Here is a 15,694-nt window from a genome sequence, read left to right as displayed (position 1 = left end):
AATCTTTTAAATGTACATCAAATGATTCAAAAACCTACCGTATTACTTCCACCTCTAAAATACTTATTGGTCATATCTTTGTTTCTGAAAAACGTCATATTAAAGAAACATGTGTACCATTTGTTGCTGTGAGTGACCATTTTCCCATTTGCACCACCTGGTCTCGTAAAGGGGTAAAAATTCCAAAAACAGGTCACAGCACAATTACCGTTCATTCTCTCATTTCAGTGAAAGTGCATTTCTTTCTGATCTAAAAAAAATAGTCCACTTTCAAATACTTACAATTTTACAAACCCTGACCAAGCTTTGGATTTTCGGATATCTATATTCATTAATAATTATAACAAACACGCACCCTTTAAAACACATCGAATCAAGCAGATCGAAAAACCTAAATGGATCGACAAAGACACAGAAAATGCAGCAAATTACCGTGATTTTTTAAAAGAACATGTTACCCATGAAGAGTACAAACAACAAAGAAATAACGTGAACTCCCTGAAACGAAAACGTACACAAAAATATTTTCAAAACCTCATTACATCTAAACAAGATTCAAAATCTATTTGAAAAGCAATTAACCAACTCACAAACAAAGGCATTGCAAATAAATCCTCCCAATTTATTAATATTTCTGTAGATACACTTAATGAACATTTCTCAAAAATTTCCAACAAAGTGATTTCTTATGATCGGACAGAATCAAATGATTTAATATTTTTGAAGGAATACTGCAATTCCAAACAGATCCATGTTCATCATGCATTACAACCAATTACTATACCGGATGTTTACTCTCAGCTACAGCATCTTAAACAAACCGGAACACGTGACATAGATGGGCTTGATGCAAAAATTATAAAAATGGCAGCTCCAATAATTAATCGCGGATACATATAACATATGTATCGACCAACGCTGTTTTCCAAGTAAATTCAAACAGGCTACAGTGATTCCTCTTTTTAAATCGGGGGATACTACAAACCCTTCAAATTACAGACCAATATCAATTCTATCAATCCTTTCCAAGCCTCTTGAAAAGCATATCAATTAGCATATTCTTTTGCACTTTGAGAACAACAAATTGATACATGATAAGCAATCAGGTTTTAAATATCCTGTTTTACTCGGGGATTTTGTAAATTTCCAAAACATTCTAGGAAATTTGTACATTTCCTGGTTTGAAAGGGCCAGGAAATGTATAAATTTACTGAAAACATATAAACATATTTTTAAGGGAAACGAATGCTTTTTTGATTGAATTAAAGTCAACACACTGTTAAACATTGCTTAAATGTGCACATAGCAGAATTTCTCTCTCTCTCTCTCTCTCTCTCTCTCTCTCTCTCTCTCTCTCTCTCTCTCTCTCTCTCTCTCTCTCTCTCTCTGTGGTGACTGGGGAGTTCTGCGATGGAAAAAGATTAACACTTGGATTCCATAGCTATATGCTTCATCTCAATGTAGGCACATCGTTTCTTGTGTTTATTCTTGTGTTGAAATCGTGAAAGTTACTAACTATTGAATTGAGGAAAAGCTGATAATTGTGTTGTTTTGACTCTATATGGAAAAGGGAAAGACGTAAAGTCAGACAATGACACGTACCGTGCATTCCATAACCTGACTGTTACGTCATTGTCATTGTCTTGGTGTACACATAGACATAACCGAGTCTTTTTATATACGTCATAAGTTGAGGCGACATTCCAGAAATACATTATGTAACACATAGTGCTATTTTTTTTGGATCATTGAATTATAGTGTGTTTTGGTTTAGTTGACGGAAAGTTTGGATCTTTGTTTAACAACACAATGTTTAACAACAACAAAAGTGACAACATCATCATCAACAACAAAAACTATGAACAAATGCAACATCAACAACTACAACGTAACTCACATCAATAGATCTACACCAAATGAAACAATGACAATGTTGATTATGCTTAGTTACTAGACAAACATACACCAATGGGTGGGAAGAACAATGTCAATTTTGACACGATCAAAAACGGCACATTGCCTTGAAATTATTGAAAATAAGAAAGATCCAGATCAAATCACTTTTCGCTGTGATAAATTCTACTATCCTTTCTGGAAAGCTGTTCTGAGATACAGGTATGTCACGGATCTACCTTCAAAAGGCTTCTCAACATCCTGGAAAGATTATCACCGAGAAAATGGGCATCTGATACCATTGTCCTTGTCTTATAATGATGATAAGATATCTTTAAATCATGAGTCTGTGGAAAGTGTAGCACAGTCTACAATTAGACTTGATCATGATGGCTCTAAACTCTTGGTTATGCATATTTATGACAACCAGAACATTTTGGTTCAAGGGAAAAAATGCCGTCAATGGATTGCAGAGGATTTTGAAAGATTACAGACAATTGTACATGTACTTGCTGACACCTCAAAACCTGCTACAGACAATGATCTGACAAAAGTCTGGAAAATGACAAGCCTCATCTCACCTCCAGTTTCTGATAAAGAAGAAAACTTGTGCAACTCATACATTCTACTGGATAAAATCCTCAACCAAAACAACGAGGAAGAAATAATATCTTACCAAAATGCTCTCACTGACATCAACATCAACGACACTTCTGTTGAAGACACTTCTGGTAGTTGCAATGTAAACACATACAATATGCCAGAAGTAACAGCTATTAACAATGAATCTGCTTCTAATTGTAATGAGATCATTGACGACAGCAACAAAGAAACCAATACAAGTAAAACTCCTCTTGTTTCTGAAACCAGCATCTTCGTGCCTTCGAACGAAGAGCTTTATGATCTGGTGCTTCAGCTCCAAAGTGATTTGCTTGACTCACAAACGAGATCAGACAGAAAAGCAAAAGCCGAAAGGCAATACTACAGTACAGAAATAGAAGAATTAAAGGGAGAAAACATGAGAATAAAACAGGAACTAGAATCAATGAATAGAAAGAATCAAGCATTGCATAATAAAATTCTTGACTTAAAAAACCCTCAGCTTTCTGCTACCAAAAATACCAAAGTCAAGTCTTCTGTGACTGCTTCAAATAAGCAGCCTCCAACCCCCTCTCCCGTCTCATCGGAACATCTCCAGTCCCCTAGTTGCTCTTCTAACCTGTCAAACGAAAGTGCAGCTGTGATTTCTATGTCTGCATGTGATGAACAACAATCTGACGGTGAGTGGCCTGAGCTGTCATCAATAGATTCTGACACTTCCACCCTCATCATTGGTGACTCAGTTGTGTCAGGCCTCCATCAGGCAAAGATGAACATTGACAATGAAAGATCACAAGTATTGTCTCTTTCTGGCCTTGACAGAGAACAACTTATTGGGCTTCTAAAAGGAACAGCAATACATCCCAACGTCACCACAGTTGTCCTGCATGTAGGGATCAACGACTGCAAGCGTGGTGGCGTCCTTGGAAAAGGAGCATGGCGCTCGATCATTGCACACACTCGGCGCTGTTTTCCAAAAGCAAGATTAATCATGTCTTCAATATTGCCCCACCGAGATCAACATGAACATATCACAGCATGTATAAATGAATCAAACGACAACTTAATGCAGCTCTGTCATCAACAGCACATTGATCTTGTCAACAATGACGTCAGCTTTTTCACCATACGAGGGGACATCAAAACAAGATGGATGAGGGATGCTCTACACCCCAACAACAGAGGGACAAGTGCCTTAGCTATCAACATCAAGCGTAGTTTCTCTGGCAACATCCCTGAAAACAAACATTCAACAACATCAAGACAATATCATAATGATGTTGGACGATCAGAAAAACGAGGAAACGATGATATATCATCATGGTGTGATAAGACCCAACCACGTCCTCAAAGGCAAGCGACTGCATCATTCGTTGGACGTCACTACGGACCCAAAACTTCAGGCCCGCCACAACACCAACAGCCTCCAGGTCAAGTTCCTCAACCTTTAATGGCATTGTCAACTGCTCCGGGAGTCAGCCAACAACCGGGTGTACATGTATTTGCTGAGCCCCACCCTCGGATCAGTGCAAGAAACCTGGATCAGCACCTCGGATGGCACTCACAGGAACAAAAACCTCCTCTCTTCCATTTCCCTAATATGCCACGTCAACAGCTGCCAGAATTGTATAGACCTGAACATATGTCTCTGCATCAACAGAGCATGAGATCAGAGGCTCTGAGTGCCCTCGACAAAAAGTTAATGTTTGATCTACTATCTAGAGCACTATCTTCCATTTAAACCCAGCGGTGTGCATCTGTGTCGCTTTTTGCAATATCAGTTATTGTGTTAGGATATAAACGGTTTCGTTTTAACCGAAGTCCTGAGTCTGAGTCAGCTGCCTCTTTTCAAATAACCTTGTAAGTTAATTGTGTTCATTCTGTATAAATATGCGTTCAAAAAGTGGATTAAACATTGGACACGTGAACGTATATCACTTGGGGAACAAGCTGCATGATGTCAGTTTACTTCTCAATACGTCACCATCGCTTCATCTACTTGGGTTAACAGAGACAAGACTGTCAAACCTAAAGCATAATGATGATTCTGTTGAGATTCAGAATTATTCTTTTATAAGACGTGATGCTGCTCATCCAAATCACACGGGAATCGGTGTGTATGTGCACAACGATTGTTTTCATGTTGTAAAACGCCGGCATGACCTTGAACCACAGAGTGTAGAGTGTATTTGGCTAGAAGTAAGGCCAAACAATTCATCTCCTATTCTAGTTGGATTCTTATACAGAAATCCCGCCTGCACGGATGAATGGTTTGATGACTTTATAGATATGATGGACAAAGTCAACGTGTGCAATTGTAATATGCTATTATTGGGAGACTTTAATATTAACATGTTAGTAAACCAGTCTCAATGGCTTGACAAAACTGAATCGCTAGGTATTACTCAACTTATAAAAGAGCCCACAAAAGTAACTAGCATGTCTTCAACTCTTCTGGATCATATATACACGAACAATGATAGCATGGTTCTAAATGCTTCAACATCTAATATTTGCATGAGTGACCATAAACCCATCACGTGCACTTGGTCGTGTAAACGACCAAAGGTAATGTCAAAAGGTCATACCTATATCACGTATAGATGTTTTAAAAAATTTGACAAGTCTGCGTTTTTACTTGACTTAAGTTTGGCAAATTTCCAATTGGTGTCAAATTGTTTTGATCCTGAAGAAGCTGCATTGTTATTTGTCAGAACATTATTATCTGTTGTTGACAGACATGCTCCAATCCGCAGGAAAAGAGTTAAATTTTCGACTGTACCGAACTGGATGACAGGTGAAATTAAAGATGCTATGTTAGTTCGAGATTTTCTAAAAAAAATTAAACAGTTTGAACTTTACAAAAAAATGCGAAACAAAATTTCTGAATTGGTGAAACTTGCAAAAAAGAAATATTTTCAAAATCTTATAATAGATAAAAATGACATATGTCAAATTTGGCGTGCAATGAATCAACTGACTAGTAAATCACGCAAAGCCCCATCCTGTATTAATCCTAATATAACTGCTGATGATTGTAATAGTTACTTTCTATCTATGACCGACAATGTTCTTGATTCCTCAGCCAGTTCTGATCAGATTGGCTATAAGGTGCCTGAAGTACTCAGTCAATTTTGTAATGAGAAACTTTTGCCATCTGACTCGTTTGATATACCTGTAATCACAGTCGTTGAAGTTGGTGCACTAATTTCTAAACTAAATAACAAAAAAACAATGGACACAAACAATCTTAATTCACAAATTGTAAAAATGTCACTTCCTTATATTGTAAACAGTTTAACCCATGTATACAATCTCTCTATCAGGAAGAATGTCTTCCCATCAGTGTTTAAAACGGCTAAAGTTATTCCAGTACCAAAGTCAAAAGACACCGATAGCCTTGACAACTACAGACCGATATCTATTCTCTCTATACTGTCTAAACCCCTGGAAAAGCATATACACACCCATCTCCTTAAATATGTTGAAGAAAACAATATTTTTCATCCTTATCAATCAGGTTTTCGTCCTAAACATTCATGTCATACTGCCCTTACCCGGCTCTGTGATACCTGGCTAAAAGCAATAAACAATCGTGAAATGGTTGGAGCGGTATTCCTTGATCTCAGGAAAGCATTTGACTTAGTTGATCACGCTATTTTGTTAGACAAATTACTTATTTACCTGCAAAATAGCTCATCTGTGTCCTTTTTTACATCATATCTGTCAGATAGGAAACAAGCAGTCTACCTAAACGGTTCATATTCATCACAAGGCACTGTAAAATGTGGAGTCCCACAAGGTTCTATCCTTGGTCCCTTACTGTTTGGACTATACATTAATGATTTACCATTACACCTCAAACAAGAAAATGCTGTACTTGATCTTTTTGCGGATGACTCAACACTTCACAGCAGTAATACAGATATAAATCTCATAAGAAAAGTACTCCAAGAAAGTATAGCAAATATTAATGATTGGTGTAATTGTAACAGAATGGCACTGCATCCTAAGAAAACAAAAAGCATGTTAATAACCACAAGACAAAAACACCAGCGACAGCCTCTGAGCCTTGATCTTATGCATGGTACAGTTAGCATTGCTCAAGTCCATCAACACCGTGTGCTTGGAGTTGTAATTGATGATGAACTTAACTGGCGCTCTCACATTGATACAGTTTATAAACGAGTTTCTAGGAACCTTTTCTTACTTAACAAGCTCTGGTGCGTTGTTTCTGTGGATGCCCTCAAAATGTTTTTCCACGCACACTGTCTCTCTCACATTTGCTATGCATCTACTGTCTGGTGCAATGCCAGTGATGTTCATATAAAGAAAATAAACACACTTCACAAGAGAGGTGTAAAGTTATTAAACCGAGATCCCAATATGACTACTCAAGAAAAATACACTCAACTGAACATTCTTCCGCTACATCAGCAGTTCTTTTTAAATGCTAGTGTTTTCATGTTTAAAATGTACAACCATGAAACACCTTCATACATCCAAGACCTGTTTGAGCGTCCTCCTGGTAGAGCGAGGCTTTTGAATTATACGCTACCGCTCCCACGCATTGATTTGTATAAATCTAGTTTATCCTACTGGGGATCGCTTGTGTGGAATATACTTCCAATGTACTGTAAAACATGTCAAACCCTTTCATCTTTTAAAAAAAATGTTCGAAAATATCTTTGTCAAAAATAATTCTCTCCCTACGCTTTAAAATCATAACTGTTACTGCATAACATCTTAATCATCATTTTAATAATCAATGAACCACGTTATTATAACTAGTGTTTTGTTACTTTTAACCTGATTACAAATTCTTAGTTAATTAGTTATTCGTTTGGCTGTTCAATACATGTTATATAAATATATAATTGTAATGTATAATGTCATGTATGTCTAAAAGGGACAGGTTGGAAGATTAGGCATTGCCTAAAACCTTTATCCCTTTGTATTAAAGTTTTGAATCTGAATCTGAATCTCTCTCTCTCTCTCTCTCTCTCTCTCTCTCTCTCTCTCTCTCTCTCTCTATCACCACTGTACAGTCTACACAGACGAGCACTAAAATCAGTTCTATTAAAACAATCCAGTCTTGTTTTCGACGATTATAAAAAACTTAAGATTTTGCCCTTAAAAGAAAGATTTAAATCAAATAAAGGCGTGCTCCTTCACAAAATCCTTTCCGGCCATGCACCGAGTGCTTTCATTACAAAATTTAAAGCCAAACCAAGCCGAAAATTCAACGTCCCCATTCCGCGGATAGATCTCTTTAAATCAAGTTTAGCTTATTCTGGCAGCGTTTTGTGGAATTCTCTCCCGGAATCAGTTCGAGTCCCAACAAGTCTCAATACTTTCAAAAAACACCTCTCATTACATTTAATGTCAAATTACGAAAAGTCACAGTGATGGAAGACTTCGTTCTGATTATTTTCATATTGATCATATCTGTCCATAAAGCATCAGTGTTTCATAACGCAAGAATGTATGTATAGCCTACAACGTGTATATAGTCATGTGAATAGTTTCTCTGCCTTGCTTATCTTTTGTAATTGTTTTACGTATGTATATATATATATGTATTCATGATTAGAATAGTCCCTCTCTGGGCGAGGGCTGGTTGAAAAGAAGCTCGTTTATATTGCTTATGCCACAACCCTCGTAAAATAAAATTTGATTTGATTTGATTTGATTTGATTTGATTTGATCTCTCTCTCTCTCTCTCTCTCTCTCTCTCTCTCTCTCTCTCTCTCTCTCTCTCTCTCTCTCTCTCTCTCTCTCTCTCATATTTTTGTTGTACTATTGCTACATGTTCGATTGCTACCAGCTTGTATTTATAATTACCTGCATAGTATGCATTTGATTTTATAAATAACCACATATGTATGCTCTTCATGCCTCATCTTTATCATCATCATCATCATCATCATCTTTATCATCATCACCATCATCATCATCATCATCATCGTCATCTTTATTATCACGTGCTGAAGTTTTCCGACCTCGTTTTGTTGGTTAACTTTTTAACTTTTAATTTTGTAATTAAATAATTGTGTGTCTATGCGTCCCAAGGACAGATTGTAAGAAAAGGCGTAGTCTTAAATCTTAATCCTTGTTAAATAAAGTTCAATTCAATTCAATTCAATTCTCTCTCTCTCTCTCTCTCTCTCTCTCTCTCTCTCTCTCTCTCTCTCTCTCTCTCTCTCTCTCTCTCTCTCTCTCTCTCTCTCTCTCTCTCTCTCTCTCTCTCTCTCTCTCTCATGTCAAACAGCGCTGATCAGCTTAGTTGACCAATGGCTAAACAACATTAATAATAACCAGTTCTGTGCTGCTCTATTTGTTGACTTTGCGAAAGCTTTTGACCTAATTGACCATAAACTCCTTATCAAAAAGCTTGAGATTTATGGATTGGCAACTGATTCTGTTAACATTTTAAAATATTTCCTGTCAGACAGACAGCAAAGTACTTAGGCCAAAAAAAAAAATAGGTCTGTTTACGGTAACCCGACCGACCCTATTTTTTCCGCGCGACCCTAGACTTTTTTTTGGCATTTGGGGAAGAAAAAAAAAGAAAAAAAAATCTTTTGGGTTTTTTGGCAAAATAACGTAAAAATATGGTATTTTGGAAAAAAAAAAAAAAAAAAAAACATTCCCGACCTACCGACCCTATTTCTTTGGCCTATGTTACCGTAAACAGACCTATTTTTTTTTTTGGCCTTATCTGAATCAATCATATTTTTGTAAACAAACAGTAAGGTTTGGAGTTCCACAAGGTTCTATTCTTGGTCGTTTACTATTTTCTATCTATATTCATGACCTACCATTATTTGTTAAATGTATATGTGAACTATTTGCAGATGATACTACAATTCATTCTAGTCACAAAGATCTAAGTGAGCTAGCAAGAGTCCTCCAAGAAAACATTGATCGATTGCTGGAATGGTCAGAACTAAGCCATATGTCACTGAACCCAAATAAAACTAAATGCATGCTTCTAACCACTAGATAAAAACGACAAAATCTATCATCAAAATTTCCTAAACTACAAATACAAAATCAAGATGTAACTGAAGTTGATAACCATAAAGTCTTGGAAATAACCATTGATAATAATCTGTCTTGGTCAAAACATTTAGATACACTTTGTAAAAATACTTCTAAAAAAATATATCAGTTATCAAAAATTAAACACTTTCTAGACCTACGCACACGGAAACTGTTTTTTCAGGCATATATTCAATCAACTATTGATTATGCGTCCACAGTGTGGGACTCTGCAAGTGCAAACACTTGTGCTCTTTACATAGACGAGCTGTTCAATAATTTCTTTAAAAAATGCATCTCTCTCTACGTCTGATTATAGAAAATTAAAGATTCTTCCTATCAAATCAAGATTTACCGCTGACGAAAAAAAAGCATGTTTACTTTGCTTATTCTGTTACCCTCGGTAAATAAATAAAGTTCAAAGTTCTCTTTCTCTCTCTCTCCCTCCCTCTCAATATCACTCAATGTATCTGTTTCTCTCTTGCACGGTCTCTGTCTGTCTCCTTGTCTCTGTCTCTCTGCCAGACTCCCTCTGTCTATCTCTTTTTCTGTTTCTCTATGTCCCTGTATCTGTCTATCTGTCTCTGTCTCTCACTATCTTTCTTAGCTGCCTCTCTCATAGATAGACATTTGACAGTTATTATGGAAAGATTTCGATTGGGAATAACAGAGTTATGTGTGCTTGTTAATCCATATAAAGAATATAATACGAATATGTTATTATACCATTATGCAGACAAAGTAAGGTAGATGAGATTCATTTTGTGTTTTGTTGTCCGGAATTTGATGAATTGCGTCAGTTTATTTCACCGAAGTTTTATAGAATGCCATACTTGCAAAGCTCACCCTGCTTATTGCATCTGTGAATGAAGACACTGTTCAAAAGTGTTCTGTTTACTTTAGTTGTTTTTTATTTTTGCCGAAAGATCGTAATACCATAAATTGTATGTATGATCACCCCCATCATAAGGGGCAATGGCCTATTTGATTAAACAATCCAATCCAATCTTAGCTGCTTCTCTCTCTCTCTCTCTGTCTCCGCCTCTCTTCCTGTATCGCTCTGTCTAACTCTGTCTTTTGCTATCTTTTCTTTTCTTTTTTTTTCGCTTTCCCTGTATCTTTCTCTGTCTCTGTCTTTCTTTCTCTCTGTCTTTGTCTCTGTCTCTCAAAGTTTTTGAACAAATCGTAAATACATTGACAAGTTCACTAGGATATTTGTTCCCCTTTTTATATCTATTTAGTAAAATCATCCAAATCACCATGCAAAATTCATCAAATTCACAAAAGTTCGAAGAGATTTGAAGAATTTGACAAATTGATTTACTCCAATTGACCTGTTTAGAAAATTCATCACACAACAGAATGGAAAATTTACAAATTTCCAATGAAACTGAGGAGGTAACTGACAAATTTCCTAGAAATTTTAGGAATGTGACACATTTACCAACACTAATCTACCTGATTAAATCTTTAAAGGCACAGAAAGCCTCCCGTAAACCATCACAGATACTGTCAGGCTTTTGCACACAGTACAAACACCCTTTCATAATTTAAACACTCACCGCTTGAGAACATCCTTGGTGCCCTCCGTAAAGAGCAAGCAATTTTCAAAGAATTTATTTTTGCGTGGTTTATCTTACCCTTGAGCCATCGTGAACCCGTGTGATCCTTAACTACACTTTAACATGGAATGTATGTATGTATGTATGTATGTATGTATGTATGTATGTATGTATGTATGTATGTATGTATGTATGTATGTATGTATGTATGTATGTATGTATGTATGTATGTATGTATGTATGTAGGTATGTATGTAGGCATGTATGCATGTGTATTGGTGTGTCGGTGTGTCAGGTGTGCAAGAAAAAAGGGTATTTTTATATCATGGGTTTTATGAATTTTCTTCTTTTATTCTTTTATAGTTATTAATTAATGACCTATATGTGCTGATGACTAATTTAATTTCCTTTGTTGGATCAATAAAATGTTATGAGTTATGAGTTATGAGTTATGAGTTATGAGTTATGATCCAGTTTCCCTTTTTCACAATGTAGTCGTCAGTTAGTAATTTGAATGCCACTCGATGTGAGCTTATCTGCAATAGCACGTTATTATGTACCTCTGACTATATGCACGAAACCAACGGCTGTGGTTCACAAGAACTTTAGCGATGGCTTTTGACTGTTCAGAGGAACTATAAACCTATAAACCGTCGTCTGCTACGAGAACCACGACCTTGCGTGACCCTGCTTCCGGGCTTTTCTTTTTTCAAACTTTCAAAACTTCGAATTGTACTGATCTTGTCTTGATGAAAAAAGAATTCTTTTATGATTTAAGAATGTTTGTGTAACAAGCTGTCAATTTACTATTTAGATTTTAAAAGTTAGGTCTAGCGCCAAAACGCACCATGGTCCGATTGTCTCTGACACAATCCGCAAAATTAATTCTTTAAAAATTGCTCGCTCTTTACGTAGGGCACCTAGGATGTTCCCGTTTGGTGAGTGTTCAAATGGAAGGGTGTTTGTACTGTGTGTAAAAGCCTGACAGTATCTGTGATGGTTTACGGGAGGCTTACTGTGCCTTTAAAAATGAAGAATATAAATCTTAAAAATATTCGTGAGAAATGAATTATTTGAAAAATTAACTAAATCTGTTTTTCCTGTGTATTGAATTCATCAAACATCAGCATGCAAAATTCATGAAATTTACAAATTATCTGTGAATCTGTAGAATTTGAAAACTTAACTAAAACTATTTTTTCCTGCTTAGCAAATTCATCCAAAAAAGCAAGCAAATTTCCTAGAATGTAAAGGACATTTACAAAGTCCCCGAGTGAAACAGGAAATTATACACATTTACTCAAACATTATGAATTTCCTGGTTTTGAGAATGCACTGTAACATATATAATATGTGTGTGTATGTGTGGGTGTGGGTGAGTGTTTGTGTGTGTGCGTGTGTGCGTGCGTGCGTGGGTGCATGCGTGCATGCATGCGTGTGTGTGTGCGTACGTGCGTGCGTGTGTGTGTGTGTGTATGTGTGGAGCAATTCCAGGAGAAGTAACAGGTAGATATTTATGAATGTTTACATGGAAGTCCTTCAAGATAACTGCCGGGCAGTTTTTGGGTTTGTTCTTCATTTTTACATTTAGTCAAGTTTTGACTAAATGTTTTAACATAGAGGGGGGAATCGAGACGAGGGTCGTGGTGTATGTGCGTGTGTGTGTGTGTGTGTGTCTGTCTGTGTGTGTGTGTGTGTGTGTGTGTGTGTGTAGAGCGATTCAGACTAAACTACTGGGCCGATCTTTATGAAATTTGACATGAGAGTTCCTGGGTATGATATCCTCAGACGTTTTTTTCCTTTTTTTGATAAATGTCTTTGATGACGTCATATCCGGCTTTTCGTGAAAGTTGAGGCGGCACTGTCACGCCCTCATTTTTCAACCAAATTGGTTGAAATTTTGGTCAAGTAATCTTCGATGAAGCCCGGACTTCGGTATTGCATTTCAGCTTGGTGGCTTAAAAATTAATTAATGACTTTGGTCATTAAAAATCTGAAAATTGTAAAAAAAATATTTATTTTATAAAACGATCCAAATTTACGTTCATCTTATTCTCCATCATTTGCTGATTCCAAAAACATATAAATATGTTATATTTGGATTAACAACAAGCTCTGAAAATTAAATATATAAAAATTATTATCAAAATTGTTTTTTCGAAATCAATTTAAAAACACTTTTATCTTATTCCTTGTCGGTTCCTGATTCCAAAAACATATAGATATGATATGTTTGGATTAAAAACACGCTCAGAAAGTTAAAACGAAGAGTGGTACAGAAAAGCGTGCTATCCTTCTCAGCGCAACGAATACCCCGCTCTTCTTGTCAATTCCACTGCCTTTGCCACGGGCGGTGGAGTGACGATGGTACGAGTATACGGTCTTGCTGCGTTGCGTTGCGTTCAGTTTCATTCTGTGAGTTCGACAGCTACTTGACTAAATGTTGTATTTTCGCCTTACGCGACTTGTTTTCCTTTAATGTCTTTGATTACGTCATATCCGGATTTTTCGCAAAAGGTGACGCCGGTCTGTAGTGACCTCATTTTTTTAAGGTTTGAAATTGTTGTCAAACTTTTTTGACTCAGTCCGGACTATGGAATTACATTCCAGCTTGGAATCTTAAAAAATTATATGTTAATTTGTTTTTTGATGTTGTCTTTGAAATCGAATTTTCACAAACCTGTGTACAACTTATTGCATTGTAATTCTTATCATTTCCTGAATACCCCCCCAAAATAGATAAATATGATACTTTAAGAAATCGATTAATGCAAAACAAGCCTTATGTTGGCATGTTTCGCCGACACAAGCTCGACCCGTCTCGGTTGACATGTTCAACGAGTAAGGTTTTAGTAGTCTTGACAATGACTGATCCGAAATTTTCAGTGTCAATCTTTCATATCAGACCACAAGATTAAGACTTTTTTTATATCGCTTGTTTCACCTGGTGTGAGCTACTTTGTGTAGTTAGTGTTCTTGTTTTTGTTGTTTGTTTGTGTTTTTGTTTTTAATTTGTTATTTGTTTTGTTTGTTTTTTGTTTTTTTGTTTTTGTGTTTTGTGAACTCACCGTTGTTTTGGAAAAACGAACGCGCCCCAGGAGCAGGTCCAGATGGTGAGTGTGACGTCATCACAGTAGCGTGACCTCTGCATACCTTGTCGTCAAAGGTGAAGGCCATACAAGAGTCTTGCTGGTTACACATTAGGGCGCAGTGAAGAGCAGTTTTTGCCGGTGATTCAAAGACATTATCTTCAGTGAAAGCCTTGTCGTTATGGCCGGCGTTAGTGTACATTTGACTCCTTTGAGTGCCTGTTGCGCCCCCTATGTTCCAATTGGCAGCAAGTAGGATAACCAATGACATCATCTTCGGGTTCAATCAAGTGTTGGGTTTTCCAACAACTGAGTCCTATGATCGTATTAAACGTGATCGTTTTTTGTTTAGAAGAGTCACCAATGTATCAGAACCGATTGTCCTTAAAGTCCAGGTTTGAAAAGTTCTTCGGGTCGGATGAGTTAAAACCGGTCTTCAGCAATTTGCGTCCGTCGCCTTTGATGGTCTGAGCTATCGAAAGCAGGCGTTATTTTTCTTCGTCTTTCGTCCTTCCAAAACAATGTTGGTTCTTCAGGCCAGTAGTACCGTCTGTGTTCAGGGGGTAATTAACTGAGCTCAAACCTTTGCATTACCTTTTTTATCTCAAAAGTTTAGGCTGATCGATTTTTGTATGAGAGCTTCTGATGACAAACGAAAACCCGTATTTTAAAGAAATACACTCTTCAACAAAATAAAAGCGGCACGTAAAGACCTCTTGCTGTTGTATTTCCATCCCCTAAATCGTCTGTATGGGCTCTGTTGTGTTATGTTCCTATTTTCCAATATACCAACGAAATTGCCAGGGTCTGTACTTTCAATAGACAAAAGATTAAACATTACTGTAAAGCGATCTCTGAACTTGTACACAAACAAAAAGCGAGTATTTAGAGATAAACCAAAAACCATGATTTGTGGGGAAATAAGCGCCAGAAGCTAATTCTGTATTTGTTTCCTGTTATCGTTGATGGTATTGTTGAGAAATTGTCCTCTAGGGTAGGTTCAAGGACGTACCAACCAATGAATACATGAAACTATTTAAAACAAAGGTTGTGTGTTTTTAAAATAATTTTTATGAAAAAATATCCACTAGAATTTTTTTTAATTAGTTTGACAAACTACAACAGTTTCCTCCATATTACAGATGGGCCAACCGACTTCAAGGTACCATTTTCGCATTAACTGAGTATAACTGGATCATAGAACTAGTAACTTAACTCTGCGAGCAGGGCAGCGACTCTGTTTTATGAACTCCCCATAGATACCATCCCCATTAACCATGCAACACCTCTTTTTTATGCAATACACTCAGTTGATCCGTAGTTTGTTCAGGACACACAGACGTTCAGTATTGCTTTCACAGTCCTTGGCCTAAATGATAAATCATTATGCAGTAACTCAATGCAGAAGATATGCGTGCGTGTGTGTGTGTGTGTGTGTGTGTGTGTGTGTGTGTGTGTGTGTGTGTGTGTGTGTGTGTGTTCGGGCGTACGTGCGTGCCTTTGTGT

The 15,694-nt window shown here is 36.8% G+C and overlaps 1 protein-coding gene across 1 annotated transcript in view; it reads right to left on the bottom strand.

The window, feature by feature from the left end:
* LOC138983709 (microfibril-associated glycoprotein 4-like) overlaps positions 1–14,767 on the bottom strand; it is a 23,198-nt gene extending 8,431 nt beyond the window's left edge. The window contains exon 1 of the mRNA XM_070357018.1: positions 14,168–14,767. Coding sequence (XP_070213119.1) covers positions 14,168–14,462 — 295 coding nt within the window. The 5' untranslated portion in view covers positions 14,463–14,767. The remainder of the gene's footprint in view (positions 1–14,167) is intronic.
* Between the last annotated feature and the right edge of the window lie 927 nt (positions 14,768–15,694).

This window comes from Littorina saxatilis, linkage group LG13, assembly GCF_037325665.1.
Source record: "Littorina saxatilis isolate snail1 linkage group LG13, US_GU_Lsax_2.0, whole genome shotgun sequence".
In the NCBI taxonomy this organism is placed as follows: domain Eukaryota; kingdom Metazoa; phylum Mollusca; class Gastropoda; order Littorinimorpha; family Littorinidae; genus Littorina; species Littorina saxatilis.
The sequence above is the reverse complement of the archived record's forward strand: the minus strand, read 5'-3'. Positions and strand labels throughout refer to the sequence as shown.